At 39.4% G+C, this 12,497-nt stretch overlaps 1 protein-coding gene across 1 annotated transcript; it reads right to left on the bottom strand.

Moving 5' to 3' along the window:
- Window positions 1–386: 386 nt before the first annotated feature.
- cmc1 (C-x(9)-C motif containing 1) lies at window positions 387–8,496 on the bottom strand. Its single transcript, XM_076081485.1, has 4 exons — window positions 8,406–8,496; window positions 7,918–8,010; window positions 1,391–1,481; window positions 387–1,173 (listed from the first exon to the last, which is right to left on the bottom strand). Exons 1-4 carry the CDS (start codon window positions 8,422–8,424, stop codon window positions 1,053–1,055), a joined length of 324 nt encoding a protein of 107 aa, XP_075937600.1. The 5' UTR covers window positions 8,425–8,496; the 3' UTR covers window positions 387–1,052.
- Between the last annotated feature and the right edge of the window lie 4,001 nt (window positions 8,497–12,497).

The raw sequence follows: 12,497 nt of genomic DNA, 5'->3' as shown, positions 1-12,497 counted from the left end.
ATTAAGATTTAAGAAGAGTCACAATACCTACTGCCCCAATGCCTTGTTTACAACCTAAGACTAAGTGCTGCACAGCGATATGTTTTTAATAATCTAAAAATGGAAGGCCAACCAACAGTTGTGGAGCCTCTTCAGCTGTCACCAAGAAGAGAAAAATACTCAACGAACAAGGAGACAACTACACTTTATATTATGTACGACAAGGATTCGCCATTAGTCTCTCACGATCATACTTTTTACTCGACGGCCAAACTTCTATGAAATACTTGGCAACCATGTTCGACATGTACTCGAGTAAAACGATGGGACGTTTAAGGTTTTATCTCCAACTAATTGCGTTCATGAACATTTCATGTTTTGTCTTAATTACCACACTGATATACACATTATTGCCAATGAATATTTTTATTAACAATGTCACATTTCATTGCATATGTCACATGAGCACACATGGTCACTGAGGTGTCAGAGGTCTCTTACATACACTGTACAAGCGTCTTTAGTCCTTGCACTTTTTCCTGCAGATGATTTACCAAACTGTCGGGCAACAACCCAGACTCTTCATTACAACGTGTGCCGGCATTGGACCCAAGACATTAACACACTAAGTGTTCAGCAGATATTAAGATATCATTTATGACTGTACACCTCTAAAGCGAAAGCTGTGCACTCTAATGAAATCTACCAGGTTTAGGTACAGGAAGTGACTGTATGATCAGATATTTCTGTATAATCCATCAGTCTATAAGCACAGTGGCAAATATGATAGAAATGCTGCTGATTCAATAAAGTGAGGAAGATTATTCTGGCCATGTGATGGAGAACAACAAATATACAGAACCAAAAAAAACTGCTTATTGTGATATTATACCACTCTTGCACAGCAAACTAGTTTCACTCCACAGATTTAAATAAAATGCACAGACGTGTGCCTTTAAGCGTAATCAACCCTGCCAGAGGACCATGTATCCTGGGTGTGAAGGACTTGGTGCTGGTTCCGACCAGAGCGCCACACTCCGCATCTTCAAAAGGAGGAACTTTGGGTTGTTACATTACATGCTGGTTGGTAGTTTTTGTTTCCTGTTCTTTGGTGCGACCCCCGTCCTCAAAAACTCCAATTTCTCTTGGATGTACTCCTGCTTACACTGCTCGAAGAACACAGGGTCCCTGTAGCTGGTAGAAAAAGGAGGGTACGGCGTTTATTGTACAGAAATAAATGTAGCCTTATGTCACTCACTTTGATGGTGATAATATGGTTTGAGAGTGCCGAGACCGTCAGTGGCGGTGGGTAAGCCCGTGTAAAAGATGTTGGTCGGATAACACGTGGTGCGATAACACACCTTACTGTGCGAGCGCTGCGTGTTGCAGAGAAAATTGTAAAAATACTCACTGTGTCGTCAGGCATTCCTTCAGCGCTGAATTCTGCTCTCGGCACTTGAACACCATGAGGAAACCACTGTCCTTACAGCAGTGGTTGAAGGCTGGAGGGAGGTGGAGAACGAAGGTGTTGGAGAAGGGCGAAATTAGCAGAAAAAAGAGGAACAGGTTCAGCGCGTACAACAGCCTCAAACATAAATGTATTACTATTTTGACATCATACCTTTCACCTTACACTATTACATCCTCGAGTGCAAGCGCAGAACAGAAAATAAGTAGCCACAAGCAAAACCAAAGATGGGCCTCATCTTAGCACTCCACCAAAAGGAGGAACCTGGTCTGAGGCCATGTTGCAAACCCTCTTATCAAACTGAAACCCACATTTCCTTGTTCACACAAAGGCTGAACTTAGCTGTACAGGCCACAGAGTGGTTGCATCGGTGATATATATATATATATACATACATACATACATACACGTGTATATATATATATATATATGCGCATGGGTCAACATCCCGTAACGTGTCGGCTACATCTGCATCCCGGCTATAAATACCATGCGGTAGCCTACATTCAGCTTCTTGGCCCTTCAGTTCTGTATTTTGCATGCAGGTCCAAGGGAGGTAAGCACATTCTGTGCTGTTGGTGTTGGCCATCCTGCCTGTGACTTTATGGTCTTTATTCTCAATGGGCTGTTCCACCCTCACCTGCTGCTGGACAGATCCACAGGCATAAACTCACCTGTGGCAGATGTTCTATGACTCTGGCCTCCATGTGCAACGCAGGGGAACATGGAGGCCACAGGAACACATGCCTCCTGTGGACCAGTTACTGCCTCACTGGTTATCTCACCAGATGAGGACAAAGGGACGAGCACGCTCTAAACCACAGCTCTCCCACTGTTGTGCTGTTGCGACACTTCATAACAGGTTCATGCCCCCTCAGGTGTCATCTGTCATTCTGCCAGAGGAGCGGCCAGATCCTGGTCGGCAATGAGGGGGTGTCACTGTCCCCCTTTACAGGCCGCCATGTAATGCAAAAAACGCTACACATCTGGAACATAAATGAAAAAACCCGTCCAGGAGGCAGCATCAGTGACACTGTGCACTGGCTAGTGGCGTTGAAGACTCTTCACCTTGTTAACGAGCTATTTCTCAGGGATTTAATTAAAAACACTGGCCTGCCATGTCCCCCTTTTTCAAACATCTGACATCATAAATACCTTTATGTGGCATCAGTATGGTTATCACACAGTCACTTTCATCAGGATGCAGATGTGAAAAAAAAAAAAAAAAAAAAAGCAACAGCAAAACCAATTTAGAGAAGCAGAACAGTGCGACTAATCTAATCAGCAGACGCCTCGTCCCCGTCCCATGGCACTAATAGAGGCTGCGGAGGGTTGCCTTTCGGATCGCAGCTACACCAAAGGAGAATCTATGAGACGAGTCAGAAAAGGCCCTTCTAAAGGAAGGTGTGATGGCACCTTCACTTTGGGCTGCTTTGTTTGCCATTTTTAAAGATACAGAAGTGTAGTTTGGCAGTTAGTAGAAAGCAGAAGCTCGGGGCTGGAGCGTTTAGGGAGACGTGGACCTTTAGAGGAAGAGAAAAAAGGTGTGAACCTCGAACACATAATTAGTTAAAACGGAAGGAAAATGTCAGGTTTGTAGCAAGATTTGTGCATTCCTGAAGAATGAATTGATAATGTGTAGTAACTTTTTTTTGTGATGAAATTTGTATTGATTTTCAAGATATGCATTAAAAATCAACACCAAGTAAACAGAGAAAAACAGGACAGAAATTATAAGGAGATGAAGATTTTTATTTTTTTATTATTATAATAATGTGTCGTAACTGAAAGTGAGGGACGCACCGATTTGATACGGATATCAGATAGTGATGCGCGATAAATACCAACCTGATAAAATACCGTCCGATAAAGAGAAATTGATATAATAATTTATTACTCTGATAATGAAATTATAGATGATAAATCAAAGCCAAATTGATTGCGGGCTCGCGGTCAGAAACAGTGAAATACCCTCTGATTCACACACAGTTCAGACACTCACAGGATGCATCAATCTCCAAACAGGCACATTAGTCGCTACCTCTGACAGGACCACAGCGGTTAGAAAGTAGAGCATCTATAAGTGGAGGTATTTTGCGATCTGTGACGTTTTAAATATGCCTGGCAAGAACTTTGCCAGGCTCACAATTTGGCAGAGTGGCACCGTTCCTGTTATTTTGTCTGTTGATTAAGTTAATTTAATGTATTTCGATGAGGGTTACCGACCTCACACTCATGCATTAAAGTTGCATAGCCGTCTGCCAACAGTATCGACAGTGATAATATGCCTCGTCATTGTATTTTATCTGCAGACTAAGCAGCCGTAAACGTTTTCTGAGCTATGGAATATTAAATCATCCACCTCAGGTGTGCATAATAAACAGGTATGAACTGTTTTTCAGAATTACAAATTATGAAATAATTGGTATTGGCTATGAGAGGCAGGTATTTAATGAGTTGCATATTGGCTAAAAAATAAAGATTAAAAAATATATATTTTTATATTTTAAAAAAAAATGAAGATCCCTACCTAATATGGGATATCTGATCTGTGCCGATCTATTCAGTTGTATTCTATGTTTACTTCTGATTACACATTATAATGGTCACATATCTACTACTACCATCTACATATCTCAAGCCGAAGTTGCTGCACAATGTATTACTTTGATAATAATGTATTCATTTGTTACATTTAGTTGTACAAAGTTAGCAAAGCAACATTTAAGTCAAGGCTGATGTTGCCTTACACATTAAAGGATGAACCCAGTCACTTCCACTCAGTGAGGCACACAGCGTGTTAATTAAACACTGGTATTGGATATCAGTAACAGAACTGAAACAGTCAGATCAGCACATTAAGTATGTAATTGGGAAAATGACTATTTCAACTGAGACTTTTTTCTTCTTCTGTATTTTGGATGAAATTTACAACCAAGTAGCTTTCTGCAAATGGAAGCAAAAACATACCAGTAGGCAGGAGGTTGCTCATTGAATATTTGGGTTGTTTACTTTAAATGGTTAACATTCTGAAAGACAAGTGAGAGCATTGAAACGAAACGAAAAAGCAAAGCAAACGGAAAAAAAACGCCAGCTAAATTAAAACTACAGAAAACAGTCAGTAGTACTTGTCGTGTTCAACAACAAAGCCGACGACACACAACTGTGAGACGTTTAGAGGCCCCGTGTGCAGAGACAGATATCACACAGGAAAACATACTACTGGATTCAGTAATGTTTGTTTTTTTGTAAAAACCTCAATCAGCAACACATGTGGGAGCCCAGTGCAGACACAAACATACCGAATGAAATGGTAGAGGGCGGACACGGAGGTGTGAAAATGAGTGGGATGAGAAGCTAGAAATGTGATGTGGGGGGGGGTTTCCACTACCCACACGGCCACTGTGCGTCTCGTCACCTTCGGCTGCATGTGCACCGTGTCTGCCCGCGTGAGCAGTAAACACTGGCTCATGCAAGCCCGTCAGATATGACAAAACCACATAACCGAGTCATCATCTGGCTGATGTGTTGCTGCTGCAGCAGACGGGGCAGACGGGAGCAAAGCTGCAGCTTAAGGGGCGACTGGTGCCAATCGGCCTGTTTGTCAATTCAGAGACATTTTATAAAAGAGTAACTTGTGAGAGTGGGGTTTTTATGGTTGCGATTGAAAATAACACGACATACATCCCGGAGTCACATTTTCTGTAATACATTTCCTATGTATTAAATATGGTTGAGGAGTCACACATACTCAGATGGTACGTGTGGTGAACAGAATATATTATAAGTAACAAATATTGTGGACTCCGGCCTCAGGGAGAAGTTAAACCATAAATATAACGAAGCATTAATGAAGCGTTTGTTCATATTATCTAATACTTTGGGGTTTTCTAAACACACGGTTTGGATGTCTAGGCGTTTCTTTGTTTTACAGCTTTCCGAAAGCTTTTCATTCCTCTGGAGGTTAAATGCAGACTTTGATACAAAACAAAAACTGGAGGGTGGCAGTATCCTATTGTGACGCTTAAGTGTAATGAGAGCTGAATATTATTAGTTCAAACAATAACCTAAAATGATCACAATGGGGGACTAAATGAGTTATCTTTTCATACTTCAGTGACTGCATACTAAACCCACTCTCATACCGAGTATATTAAAGCTTTGGCCGTACAAATTCATAACCTTACATTAACAAGTAGCGATGGAAGTGTATTTTTGACCCATTTTTGTAGTCTTGATTAGCATCAGGACTCTCAGTTTGCAGGGCTTTTCTATTGCATTTGTAATAACAGATACACTCAGCTGACGGTCTATTAAACACCTCATGCAGTGCAATAGAACAGCCTGACTATACATCCTACCTTCAGGAAGCTTATACTGGTGAGTTTTTATGAAGACATTACTCAATACGACTTCATTATGACCACATAATAAAATGGATTACTTGATTTTTACTGATGATGTAGTTGAAAGAACATTTAGTTTTCTCTATTTTTATTACAGATCCACAAATGAATGCAGACTCGCCCTTATTGAAAATCAAATATATTTGTGAACACAACTGTGATGTCACTGGTGTGACCGAGACCATCATTGTTCGGTACAGATTGATGGATTTTGATAACGACGGCTCACTTCAATGGCCTCAGGTCCATACAGTGCTCCAGTAAGCCGTTCTAGTGAGCCAGTCTGCACACAACACCAATGGAGCGGACATCCAATGGAAAGATAACGAAACAATGACAAAATCTCAACTAATAAAGTTCTATGAGAAACTGCTCTGCCGACCCACAGGGCACCACGTGGTTAGATAATAATAATATTATTATAATAATAATATAATATTATATTATTATTATAATAATAATATAATAATATTATTATTATAATAATATTATTATTATTATAATAATTTAATATTATTATTTTTATTATAATAATATATTATTATTATTATAATAATATTATTATTATTATAATAATTTAATATTATTATTTTTATTATAATAATATATTATTATTATTATAATAATATAATATTATTATTATAATAATTTAATATTATATTATATTATTATAATAATATAATATTATTATTATAATAATATAATATTATTATTATAATAATATAATATTATTATTATTATTATATTATTATAATAATATTATATTATTATTATAATAATATAATATTATTATTATAATAATATAATATTATTATTATTATTATTATAATAATATAATATTATTATTATTATATAATAATTGAATAATAATATTAATTTGGTAAAATAAGGTTAGATTAAATAATCAAGACAGTTGATAGGGTGGGAGTGGTTTACCTTTCACGCCATAAAATGAAAGACAATTTGAAACTGGCAAAGATGCCATAATGACCCCCCGCAGCTACAAAGGCAATAAGATGACTCAGCATCCTGCTGAGAGAGATGGAGATGAGGAAGAACAGTTCAAGCCGAACCTCAAAGAAGAAGACGACCACATTCCGAAGGTCTCAGAGGAAGCCGAACCAAATGCCACCGAGCGAGAGACGGAACGATGCGATTCAACCGACTACGATCATCCAACATGATGCGGAGGCCCTCAGAGGAACAGCATGCAGCTTTACCTCCCATCAGAGCCGTCAGGTGAAACAATACCATTTCCAAATGTAAACGAGTTTGATGTTCTTCGGCCAAAGAAATTAGAACTAATATAAAAGGTGCTTCACAAACTCAACTGCTGGAACGGTGCATAAAAGTTTAGCGCCAAATTTAAGGTATCAACGTGAAAAGACGGATTTAATTAATCACTCAATGATAGGAGTCACTGACTCTACCTGGTCACATGCAATCCTTTTCATTTAGTTGTGGTTCATCTGTATTCATTGTGCTCTTCATCATATTCTTCATTCATTCTATTCGTTTTGTTTATTCATTCATTTTATGTTTAGTTATGTGGTTAGTCTAATAAATATTCCATTTATAAAGAACTTGATCATTTGATTTATGTGTATATGAAATAATCGGTCCCTGTGCACCTTGAGAAGAAATCCGTAGCAACCCTGAGGTTAGGGTTTAGTTGATAAAAATAAATAGTTAAAGTTTATCCTATTTTTCCAAAATTGGGTGGCATCAAAAATGGAATCTTATGTTAAATTATATTAGTTAAACTAATGGTGGTTTATGAGTAACATCATTTTTTCATACTAATTTATGAGTTTATGATTCATAATTAAATTATTAATAATCGCTACATATCTTGATACTAATTCATTATTATTTATTAAATCTGCTCTCTTTCTGCATAAAACCTCATACTTATTGACAATATAAGTATGGCTGTGGTCCTGCTTACCTAAACGCATTGTTTGTATGTGACTGTGAAGTTGGGAAGGAAGATTGTGCTCTATCTGTCGCACGTAGATGAACACACACACACACACACACACACACACACACACACACACACACCTTCAACTTTCTCAACACAGCGCTCCTTGGCTTTCTCCCTCATCATTTTGGGGATAAGGACATCTTTCTCCACGTGCCTCAGTTGGATCTCGTCTGAAAAAGCAGGGCACACATAAAGACAGATACACAGGTAAACGATCAGGACCATGGTTAGCACCAGCGTTAGTCCTCGTGCCTGCCTCTTATATGCTCGTTATGGGTAAACGTTTGCCCCCATAGACACAATACAGGCAACCGAACAGCGTGCAAAGCTACGTTTACACCATTAAGGAAGGCTGTGAACATAAAACGTTAAGCTCATGGAAACACGAACAATCATTTCCCACTACGTAGAGATAGCCACTTCAGTGTATGTATGCTAGCTTACGTTAGCTAAACACGAGTCCACATAACATTGAATAACGTTAAAGCTGAATAAAGAGTTACGTGACTTGGATACTTAACGCTAGCTAACGTTATGCACTTAATCGAGCAGAAATGTTTGATACCTGTGTTGGCTGCCTCCATTGTGTTTCTCAAAACATTACAAAACTGGACCAATGTGACCTCGCGTCCGCTCAAAATACTTCCGCTGACGTAGTTAAGGCTGCGCAGGAAACTACAAATCCCAGTGTTACTCACGGAGTCAATTTTGTGGAAAGGAGTTTCTGATGCTTTCCGTTTACATTAATAAGAGACCTATAATATCAGAAACACTTTCCACGCACTATGTGGTTAAACATGTAATAATAATAATAATAATAATATGTTATTAACTCTTCTTTATTTGTTCTTTCACATGCAAAAGAATACATAATCAAAAATATCTGGTATTTGAACTAACTGGCTTGAGGGAAACGAAGCCATAAGAAAGGTGAACGAGTACTCCGCTGAAAGTATATCGACATCCAACCACAATGTTTCTGAGCCTGCACCACAGACTGCATGTTGAGCAGTAAGCCTGACCACAGTCAGTTGTGGGGCGGAACTGACTGTCTAGATCCCATGCAAGGAGGCCCCACCTGTTCAGTCAAAGCGACAGGTACACACTCACAGACATTCACACACACCTTGAAGCAAAAGACAAGATTCACACGTTTGACTGTACGAAGAAATAAGCGAAAACTACCCACCTCCACATCCAAACCACATATACACCCAGTGCGCCTTCAGCACTTACACTCACCCACACACACACCACCAGCAGAGGGGATAGTGTGAATGTCTTGCCTGTCGACTTGAAGTTCTAACGGCTCTCTGACCTTACAAAGCTAAAGCTGCTACTTTACCTCTGTGGAGGAGCACATTCTTTTCATCTACAAATCAAAAGCCAGAAAGAAAGAGAAAAAAAAAACAATGATTTCCAAAAGCAAAAAAGAGACCCCCCTTTAACAAACAGAGACCACAAGCCATCACCTGTATGAACTGCATGTTTCTTTTCTACCCCAGACATAGACGGTTACAGCAGATGGACACAAACATCTCCAAGCCCTATCAAACACCTCCCAGACTGCACACTCTTCTGTTTCCATCCCTCCTGACACCAGGTGGGCATCTGCAGATTTTAATATCAGCAGATCTTTCCAAAGTGTAGCACTAGCCAAGTTTCCTCAACAGGGCCAAGTGGAGCACATGTGAATGATTGCACACACTGAACCAAATCTGAGAAAAAAACTATATTTCATCTCTTGACTACCTGACAAAACATGAGCATTATTTTACGTTTCATCCTGCAAGTATTATGTCCCTTCCAAAAAGAAAAAATCCACTCAGCTGAAGACAAAATTTTAAGTATTTTTCCCCAATTCATCATAAATGCAAATGAATGTGGAAAATGCAAATTCATAATTATAAAAGCGGAAAACCAAGCAATTACCTAAAGGGTTATGATTCACCACCTTTCACGCAGAGTGTGTGTTAAGTTCAAACCATTCATATTCTTCATAAGAGAAAATAACTGAATCATTGCAGGTTTTCTGTATTGGGATCACAATACCGTAGCATGCAGTCTAACTGAGTCTTTTTCTCTGACAGTGTTGCCTGCCTACTGAAATGCTATAATGCTCACCCGTTACTCAAAGAAAACACACTTTTCTCCTTCCTTATATTCTTGTTTGGCCACAGTATAAATATACAGAAACACCAGATGCTTATTCAGTGTAAGTGTGAACCCTCTTTGGGTTTTATAATGAGGTTATCAAACAAAAGATAAAGAATAAGAGAGCCAAAATGCAATAGTCAAGCAGCTATCGGGTGGTTTTACTAATTCACTTTCTGACTTACTATGCAAGACAAGCAACTAGTGGAGCAATTGCATATTGTTGTTTTGTACAACAGTACAAACCAGAAGTTCCACCTTTAAGGATAGAAATCTTAACAGTATTTGTTGATTTCCAGCTCAGCAAACCTATTAGACTCCCACACATGTTATGTTCATTTTTTTTTTTGTCATAGGGAGAGTAAACATCGAGCATAATGTGCCTTTAAAACAATATCCAAGTCTGTATAATATTGAACAAGAAGGGAAAGGAATCAATTCTGTGTCTTAGGAAGAGAGCAAGTATCAAGCCCAGTTGGCTCCATGGGTGAAATTGCTCACTACTCCAGGTAGCATGCTGGCTTATATGGCAGGGGCGTGGGCTCCCAACACTGATCCAATATTACCCAAGCAGCAGGGCCCCCGTGAACCTGGCAGAAGGACGTTAGCAAAGTTAAACCCTCTTACTACATGCCTCACTGCTCAGGGCCAACAACCAGCTCCTCCAACTGTCCACTGACAGCCACAAAACAAGGCCCCTATCAGAGAAAGTTGAAGGATCATTGACACTGACACCTCTTGCACTAGTGAGTCTCCAGAACAACAGTTATTGTTAAAAGATGTATATATATTCTTTATCTAAATGTAGAATCCACTAAAAGCACTGTTGAAAGTGGAGGAAACTGTGTTGCAGAAGGGATGATAAAGCCTCTGTTGCAACAAGGACACTACTTTCACCTCGCATTGAAACATTTAATACCTAAAACTTAAAAAGTAATTTTGAGTAGCATAATACCTACAACAGACTGTTTTACTATAGGCTCCTCTCCGCTCCACACAGCCACAGCGTGAAGGAGGTGTGTTTGGATGTATTCCTCTGCTGTGCTGCCTCAGACCCCACTCCTCCGTATCTGTGACTTCCAAGACGTCGTGCGGCCGGCAGATGGGGTGTAGAGATGAGATTTTAGAGAGTGTTTAAGCCCGAGCAACGGGGGAGCCTCTTCAGGGTCGATGGAGAGCAGATAATCCAACAACTCGGGTGAGGGGATTACAAACCTACAGGCAGACCTCTGCTGTTGAGTCCTGCTGTGGGGCACCTTCCGCAGGTCACCCCTGTGAAATTTGGCAATGGTAATTATTGCCAATGTCAACTAAGTGCAACTTGATGTTAGAATGAGTCACAGCTTGGTGGCTTCACCTTGCCCTCTTGCATGGCTTTTGGTACCGATTTATTTGACACAAGGTAGTAAGTATTCTGATGAAATAGCCATGGTGATCTGTGATGGAGTTCGTTGAATGATGGTAAAGGCAAGTCTTCCAATAATCAATCCCGTTGCCTTCCTGTTTTTTAATAAAGCTCAGCTCTTTAACCAGACTTATTATGTGTCACAGAAGAACGATTTTGCGATTTTTCTTTTCTAAATTTTGACGGCAACAATTAACTCCAGCTCAACTGATACAAGTTTGAAGCATTAACTGCACTGGTGTGAGTGCCAAATGAAATCACCAGACAGCTATATGTAAAAAGCGTACAACCCAAATTCAGCAATATAAGAAATAACACAAATATTTTCCGGGCAGAATAAAGTTATACCTCGATATTCAAATAAGCCAGAAAGCCTCTTTTGCTTTTTTTTGGTCATGTTGGCAACACCCGAGCAATGTCAGGATGCATTTCCTCTCAAGCAAGTGAAGGGGTCTGCCACTGTGCCACAAGCTGCACCCGCTTCTCAGGCAGGCTAAACCCTTTGACACCACCGTTTTTAATTAAAATTACATTAGGAGTAATCAGCCGGAAGAGTTGGGGATGGAGGTCAGAGGCATAGAGGGAGGCTTGGGTGAGCGGAGGTACGTTTTGCATAGATGATAGAGGGGGAGAGATCGACCCTAAACCAGTGATATCTGCTGCCAGGTTAAAGAGATGTTTCTATTGTCATGCCTGGTTAGCTCGTGGTTGTTTTAGTACTTTTCTGGAGCTGTAACAATACAGTAAGAAAACAGAAATGGCACATTTCTCTCAGTCTTTAGTTTCGCACGACAGCACTGCACATCTCAAATACACAATTAAACAATTCAACTGGACAATTTGCTAATTAGTATTGATTAAACAGTAACTATGAGATTAAAGTTTGATAACTTCCTGCAGTAACTGCGTTATGCTGTCGTTCTATTCTGCCATGCTCAGTGGGGATTTAGAAAATATCTTTGTAAAATTAAGTTGTTGAAAGGTTTTCTTTTTTTTTTCTTTTTTTTTTTGAGAAGACACATCTGGCTTTCTCACTGCATCTGTAAAAGTGGAAGACCAAATGTTAATACGACTTCCTTCTTCCCAGAAACAGGAGAG

This window comes from Anarhichas minor, unplaced genomic scaffold (genome assembly GCF_050575085.1).
Source record: "Anarhichas minor isolate MPS153535 unplaced genomic scaffold, ASM5057508v1 ptg000080l, whole genome shotgun sequence".
NCBI classification, from domain to species: Eukaryota; Metazoa; Chordata; class Actinopteri; order Perciformes; family Anarhichadidae; genus Anarhichas; species Anarhichas minor.
This window is presented reverse-complemented; position numbering and strand designations above follow the sequence as displayed.